This window comes from Gossypium arboreum, chromosome 6, assembly GCF_025698485.1.
Source record: "Gossypium arboreum isolate Shixiya-1 chromosome 6, ASM2569848v2, whole genome shotgun sequence".
In the NCBI taxonomy this organism is placed as follows: domain Eukaryota; kingdom Viridiplantae; phylum Streptophyta; class Magnoliopsida; order Malvales; family Malvaceae; genus Gossypium; species Gossypium arboreum.
In genome coordinates this window covers 14,960,928-14,968,109 of record NC_069075.1, presented here as the reverse complement: position 1 = coordinate 14,968,109, position 7,182 = coordinate 14,960,928, and the positions used below count along the sequence as shown (strand labels likewise).

Sequence of the window (7,182 nt, the reverse complement as noted above, 5' to 3'; positions counted from 1 at the left end):
AAATGATATAAAAATGTATAAAAGTTAATGCAAAACAAAATTTGATTTGGATACAACAATTAATTTATATGCCCAAAATTGTATGATTGCTTCTTTTTTTTAAAACGTAATTTTTATGATTGTTAAATAATGGAAAATCAATAGTAGATATAAATGTCATCATATATGATATAATAATACATATAATTATCTGCCAAAAAATTACTAAAAGTATAATGATTTATAACCATAAAAATTAAAAGCCTAAAACAATAATAATATCTCATATATTGATAAATAATTTTTCTTATTATATTTAAATAAAACAATTTTTAATTAATAATTAAATTAAATTAAACAAAAATAAATGTTAAATAATTATATTTTAATATTTTAACTAAACTTAAAAATAAAAGTGTGAAAATATGAAGAATGCATTGAATATAAATGGAAGAAGAAGTAATGGATTAGAACCAAACTCAAAACACTCTTTGGTGCTTAACTTGCCAATTGCTTTCATGCTGGGATAAACTTTTATTTTTCAAGTTAATCCTAAATTTTGTAATTCTTTTAAATTAGGAAGCTCTAATGTGAAAATAATTGTCAAATTCAAACATTAATTTAAAAAAGAAAAGTTCAGTAAATAATTATTAAATTGAAGATGATTTAACTATTTACTAGATTTAAATATGTTTAATATCTGAAATTCCTTTTGTTGAGTAAAACTGAAACTTTCTTCACAAATGCCATGACATTGCTATTTCAACTACAAAAAATATTTTACCTGAGGTGAGATTGCTATAAATAAAAATATTTCCAGTTTTCATTGCAAAATTATATAAAAAGCAAACAAAGTCTTTAATTCTAAATTCTTTGTCTTGTTTTTTATTCTAAAATAATAAAATTTCAAAATTGCATTACTTTATTTAAATAAATTATTGTACTTTTATTAATAAAATAATGATGTAAGAGCTTTTTTTTTTTCAGAGGTATTTCAACCCTGTCTTTTTCTCTTCTCTCATATAAAAAAAAAATAAAAAATGAAAACAACAGATACCTCTTGCCAACTTCAAGGAACTATCCAACGTTGTTATAAAGTCTGTTCATTTCACCAATCCATTTAACAAAGAAAGTACTTGCCTTTCTCCTCTTCTCTTTCTTTTTAATGGTGTTTTTTTTTCAGTAAGTGTTATTTGTAATTCACGAGATTTCTTTGATTTTTAGATTAGTTTTTTCTTGTTGAACTTTCTTTTTTTTCCTTCTAAACGAGACTGTATCTCTGTTTCTTCCTTTATTGCTTTTTTTTTTAACTAATCTTTCCCTCACTTTCCCGAGAAAATGATGGACATGACGGAAAACCCAAAGTTGGTAAGTATACTATATTTAGGTTTTTCTTTTTTAATTTCATTTTCCTTGTAATCAACTGTTTGATTGATTTCTTTCATCATCTAATACCTATCCTTTAGTTTTTTTTATTATCATCATTTCAAGTTAACCGCTGTTCTGTTTTTTTTTTTGTATTCCTCTGACTGTGTTTGGTCGGATTCCTTATAGGATTTATCATCTTGCTGCGAGGATCTTGTGTCAGAAGAGAAGACCTCCACTCAAAAGATATCAGTTTTGGATCATACTAATGGATTTCAATACACAACTGATCAATCCGATAGCTTTGTCATTAACATGGAAAGCTTCTCTCATGGAGGATTCAATAAAGAAGTCAATCCAAATTCAAGAATCACAGTAAGTCTTCTTCTTCTTTTCTGAACATGCTGTATTTTTTGAATCACACGTGTTTATAGCTTTTTAAAAAAACCAGTTTCATTCATGTATCAAAAAAAAAGTCATCTTTTGTTTGATTTAAAAAAAAATTTTTGCAGAGAAGCCTTTCACGAAAAGGGTCTCAACGAGGCGACAAGAAGACTATTATTCCCAATCATACCAATTCTAATGATATGGATTCTTTAGTTTCCACCTCTTCACCCAGAGGTACAAGCACTCTCAATTTACCAATTGCTGGGTTACTATTATTATTATTATTATTTTTTATTTTTAACTCGTAAGAAATTTCCTTGAAAAAGATGGAAATAGTTTAGCTCATCACCAACCTGGACCAACCTCACCTCCGGGGTTTAGTAGCCAGTAATAGCTCCACAATTGTACGGTTCTATATATTATCAATTACTTTAATACTAAGATTCTTGGTCCTTCACCATGTGCTGGCATTACATGCCTTGCTTGAATTTAACTTGTTAACAACGGGGCACCTATGGAAAAGCCTTTGTCATTTAACTCACAAGAGCTCAATGCATGAACCTGAGCACTTCTGTGTGTTTATTAGTTTGGTGCAAGTACAGATTCTTGAGAGAATGTCCTTTTTGTTGGTGGCTCTTTTCTCTTGGATGCAATCTTCTGCATGTATGCCTGTTAGTTCACATTACTTTGGAATTATTGAAACTGCAATTGCTCTGGTAGGGTCTTCCATGCCAGAAAAGCCGAGGACGGTGGTTGCCGGGGCCACCGATCCTGCCACCAACCAACAAGTTCATCATCAGATCACCATTACAACCGGCAATATCGCTGCTGCAACCGAAAGCAGATTTAGTTTGAGGAGGAATAGTTTCAGGCGGTATCCTCCACCATGGTTGCTTGATCCCAAGAGGATTCTCATGTTGTTTGCCACATTGTAAGCTTCCAAGCTATTATGGTATTTTCACCTGCAAATTACATGAACTCTTCAACAAATTGATTTGATATATTGAAGTGAAATTTTCCGTTCTTCGACAGGTCAAGCATGGGCACGATTTTGCTGATATATTTCACCTTGTCGATAAGCAAAATGAATGGAGATGAGACTGGCTTAGATTAGTAGCTGGAAAAGATAACTCTCCAACATATTGCTGATTAAAATATGTTGCAGTATAACACACACATGGGAGTTCAATGCTTGACAAACAGAAATGGATGCAAGTGGTTGATGATAGGCCATCTTTTAAAAAAAAAAAAAAAAGGGCCTTCTTTTGATGAGAACTATCCAGGAAGTGAAGAGCAAAAAGAAAGTTTAGGAAAAGAAGACAAAGTGGACCATGGGATGACAAGAGCTAATCTATCTTCCATTAACAGAGCTTCTTTAAAGAAATTTTGGAGATGAAGACAAGGCCTTACTCCACTAAGACAAAGAGAAGGAATCTTTCCTTTTAAATTTACATAAATATGTATGTATGTATGTAAGAGATGAAACAAAACATGGTATCCTACTTTTTGTGCTTTCTTGTTTATCTTCAAATAAGACAAGTTGACATGGAGGATCGGAAAAGTTACCTTTGCTCCCCTTCTTTTAATTTTCCTTCGCCCATACCTCTCTTATTTTTTATTTTTTTATTTCTTTTTTCTGACAGTCCAACTTCAAGTGCTTGTTCTTTGTGGCTTTCATGTGATTGAGCAGAGGGAAGATGATGGTAGCTATGACCCTGAGATTTACAGGCACTAAAATATATACATAAATGTATATTTGCATATCAGCATGCGCACTCCTAGTTTCTTACCTTTTTTGGACCAAAGTCTGGGCTTTGGGGAATAAAGAAGGGCTACCTATTTTGTTTTTGGGGGGGGGGGGGGGAGGGGGGAATTCTTTTCCAAAGGCACGTAGGCTTGTTCCCACAACTGTCAAGTAGGCCGAGCGCTCTCACTGATGGTTCAGTTGAAGTGGGAAAGATTGAATCATTCCTCATACTGATACATTAATGCTTGGGTTCCGTTATGGTTCAAGTAATCATTGTGCTTTTGTGAAACCATGTTAGTGAAAATGAGCAAAAAAGCAAATGCATCATGCTGCCGGCAGCAAATAAAGCAGAATAATAGGCAATATGTATGTACACTATGACCATGAGAGCATGCAAAGAGCTAAAATTTTCACCATTGAGAAAAGCTGCTTCAGACATGTTGAAATGTTTCAGTTCCATAAAGCCACATCTGATCCCAGAATACAGTCTTTCCTTGGAAAAAAATGAACTGCTTCCAAATGTCATAGGCATAATTGTCATAGTCCACCCATGACGTGCTGAGGTGGCAGTGAATGTGAGGAGTGCCCAAGTCGCATGTTTACTTGGCTAACAGAGCCACAAAGATACACGTTGCTTCTAAAATCAAGGATGACAGCTATTGAGAGCCTCTCAGCATATTAATCCTTTTCCACTGGTCTTTTAAGCTGAGAAAATGTCTGACATATGCAGCTACCCTAGGTTACTACCTCACTTTATTAGGAATCTCAAACTAATATTTTCGAAGATCATCTGTAGTGGGTACTATGACTAGATCCCTTTTACCTAATGCTCTTCACTGTGTCAAAAACGAAAATCTTTTATTCTATTCATCAAAACAGAAGCAGTCCATTTCAACTGTATGAATAATGCGAAAGCATAAAGAAATTTAATGTATCATGATACAGAACCCAACAAAATCACTAATTCAACTATAGGACTAAAACAAACTTCATAATGGCATTCAGCAAACTGATTCAGAACATTGTAGTCATTGACAAATGGAAAACCTCTTAAGGTAAGGAATTCAAGAGCACCTAGAAAATACGGATTCAAGCTTCTTGGATAAAACCAGATACAAGTTTTATATATCCCCCAGTGGGGAGAAAATGCAGACTCAAATAAACCAAAATAATAAACGAATGATTAAAGACAAGCTAGACCTTGCACTCGTTCTGGTACTAATTTCCTCAACAATCAATATATCAGGTTCGGAAGATAATGAAGTAGCCCCTTTAGAATATATTTTCAATAATAAAAACCACTTGTAACACATAATGGCTGCCACTTTATTAAGAATCTTTATATGTTAAATTGACAGAAAGAAAAGTTTGTTGTAGGACAAACTGCATAAGTAAACTACATAGCTGTATTGCATCATTATAGAATAGTAGTTAGTATTATAGTTCATAACCAGTAAAGCACTGGCATTGTACATGTAAATTGTAACTAATTTCATCAAACCCCCCCTCCTTTCTCAGTAGTTACAAGGCAGCAAAGTCCTATTACTCCAGCATACCTGGAGAAAAAGTAATTTTCCATCTCATTACTTCATTAGTAACGTTTTGATATTCGTGGCATTGAACACTTTTGCTTACGGTCATGGTAGAGCCTCAATATAACAGCAGCAGTTTCTTCAATTGCTTTACCAGTAACTTCTGCAAGGATAAGGACCAGTAGGTGAGCCCAAGGTTCATCAGATGAATATGTCAAACATCTTTAACTGCTTAATATCAAAATTTACCATATTTTTTATCATCTTAAGCTTAATAATGATCTCTAAGTATCTCCATGTCAAGGAATCAAAGCAGTTGGGAGAGTTAAACAAAAATAAGTAAATTAATTATGTTTACCGATGACTGGCCATGTAGGATTTTGAGCAAAAACCTTGCGAGCAAACTCCAACTCCTCTTTCACATAAGCCATCTCCGAGTAGTTACTCCTTGCATTGTCACCGAAACCCAGACTCTTAGCCCTTGCTTTCCTAATAGTTTGCAAGACCAAGGGATTAATAGTCAAACCAAAAACCTTCTCAGGGTCTACTTCGAAAAGTCCCTTTGGCAAAGCCACTCCATTCACAATAGGCACATTGGCTACTTTATATCCTTTCTGTGCTAGATAAATTGATAACGGCGTCTTCCCAGTACGAGAAACACCTGTGAGCACAATGTCAGCCTTGCTTAAGTTTTGAGGTAGAGCCCCATCATCCTGCTTGATTGTAAATTCAACAGCTTCAATCCGCCGAAAGTATTCATCTGAGAGAGGGATGTTTCTTCCAGCTGCTCCACGGGGAAGACCAGAAGGTGAGACACCTAAATGAGCAGCAATAGCCTCTGTAATTGGACCCAATATATCCGTCGATGGTATACCCCACAATTTGCAAGCTTGCTTGGCGGACTCTGCCATGGAAGGATCAGCTAAAGTATATACAAGCAATGCACCTTCCTTGGCTGCCTGCTTTATAATCTCCATCAATCTCTCAACATCATCAATCTGAACATTGCAGATCATCATTGTCATTCAACCAATCTAAATGATTTCCCAGTTCTTAAAACACTACAAGTTCTAGTTTCATCACTAACTACAACAAATACATCAACTTGAATAACAACTAAACTTGGATTAATTAGTAACTGAAACAAGTTCTGAAATATGAAACAAACATACCCCAGAGAAGAGATGGGTATTTACGGGACAACCACGATCCACCAAACAATGCTCGAACTGCCCCAACGCTGCGTTAACGGAATGCTCCGCCGTCCATCCAGTTCCATCAGATACCATATAAATTGGCTTCCCCGAGTCTGTTACCTCCACCTCACGATCGCTGTCATTTGCCGTTGAAGTGGGTTCCAAAGACAAGGTCTCACTGATTCGTTGAGCTGAGGGGTTCACCTCAAGCGCCCCAGTCCCGTGGCTCGGTCGTTCAAGCTTGTGGCCCGACCTTAAGGCTCGTGCACGGTACCATCTGTTGAACTGTGGGCTACCCTTTAGTTTCCGAACTTTGGGCTCGGGTTCTGGGTCGGAAATATCGGGATTGGCCGGGGTGGCCGTGGCCCGGAGGTTGAAGGCGGAGCAAGGACAAGCGAGCATTCTTAGTTTTGCTTCATTTGCTTTTCTTGTAATCTAATTTTATTTACCTGTCTGAAAATTATGAGGTGGAAGGATCTCGGGCCAAAAAATGGTAGCAAAATCCAAACAATAGGTTAATGAAATATGAACCCACCAACTAAGTTGGACTGAATTGGATATTAAAAATCTAAGATATTTATTCCCATTTGAAATAAAAACATCAATTTGATTCTCATCTTTCATCATATTACAAGGATCTCACTTTATTGGGAAATGATGGGAGGGATATGGATTCTTGGATATAAAAGCGAATTCAATAGGAAGTTGAACCCATTGTTTGGTGCATGAAAATTTCAGTGAGGGCTTTAAATGAGTTAATGGGAGGATTGAGAGAATATTGCATGTAGTTTAAACAAAATAAAATGGATAAAAGAGCCTCCAAACTATGGGGAAGTGGATCCAATCACATAATGCCTTTTTTATGGTAACATTCATGAGAGAAGGTGTTGATGTCGGTTTATGCATGCCATACTGAGAGACCACCAAAAAGAAATCACAAAAGAGAATAAACATGTCTGGGCCCGAGTTTGAACTG

The 7,182-nt window shown here is 35.4% G+C and overlaps 2 protein-coding genes across 3 annotated transcripts; one reads left to right on the top strand and one right to left on the bottom strand.

The window, feature by feature from the left end:
* Positions 1-974: 974 nt before the first annotated feature.
* Positions 975-3,317, top strand: LOC108485481 (uncharacterized). 2 transcript variants are annotated; one of them, XM_053029504.1, is made up of 6 exons: positions 975-1,161; positions 1,315-1,347; positions 1,534-1,719; positions 1,857-1,965; positions 2,452-2,662; positions 2,764-3,317. In XM_053029504.1, the coding sequence occupies exons 2-6, from the start codon at positions 1,318-1,320 to the stop codon at positions 2,843-2,845; spliced, it is 618 nt and encodes a 205-aa protein (XP_052885464.1). In that variant the 5' UTR covers positions 975-1,161; positions 1,315-1,317; the 3' UTR covers positions 2,846-3,317. The 2 variants fall into 2 exon arrangements, with proteins under 2 accessions (XP_052885464.1, XP_017644819.1); XM_017789330.2 differs by having other exon boundaries at positions 977-1,347.
* A 1,463-nt stretch (positions 3,318-4,780) lies between these two features.
* Positions 4,781-6,805, bottom strand: LOC108485543 (pyruvate, phosphate dikinase regulatory protein 1, chloroplastic). Its single transcript, XM_017789394.2, has 3 exons — positions 6,183-6,805; positions 5,369-6,008; positions 4,781-5,173 (listed from the first exon to the last, which is right to left on the bottom strand). Exons 1-3 carry the CDS (start codon positions 6,606-6,608, stop codon positions 5,070-5,072), a joined length of 1,170 nt encoding a protein of 389 aa, XP_017644883.1. The 5' UTR covers positions 6,609-6,805; the 3' UTR covers positions 4,781-5,069.
* Between the last annotated feature and the right edge of the window lie 377 nt (positions 6,806-7,182).

Coding starts and splice junctions, on each gene's coding strand:
- LOC108485481 (XM_053029504.1), top strand. CDS start 1,318: ATGATGGACATGACGGAAAACCCAAAGTTG. Junction 1,348..1,533: donor TGACGGAAAACCCAAAGTTG/GTAAGTATACTA, acceptor GATTCCTTATAG/GATTTATCATCTTGCTGCGA. Junction 2,663..2,763: donor CTCATGTTGTTTGCCACATT/GTAAGCTTCCAA, acceptor GTTCTTCGACAG/GTCAAGCATGGGCACGATTT.
- LOC108485543 (XM_017789394.2), bottom strand. CDS start 6,608: ATGCTCGCTTGTCCTTGCTCCGCCTTCAACCTCCGGGCCACGGCCACC. Junction 6,009..6,182: donor ATACCCATCTCTTCTCTGGG/GTATGTTTGTTT, acceptor TGCAATGTTCAG/ATTGATGATGTTGAGAGATT. Junction 5,174..5,368: donor TCCTACATGGCCAGTCATCG/GTAAACATAATT, acceptor TTATCCTTGCAG/AAGTTACTGGTAAAGCAATT.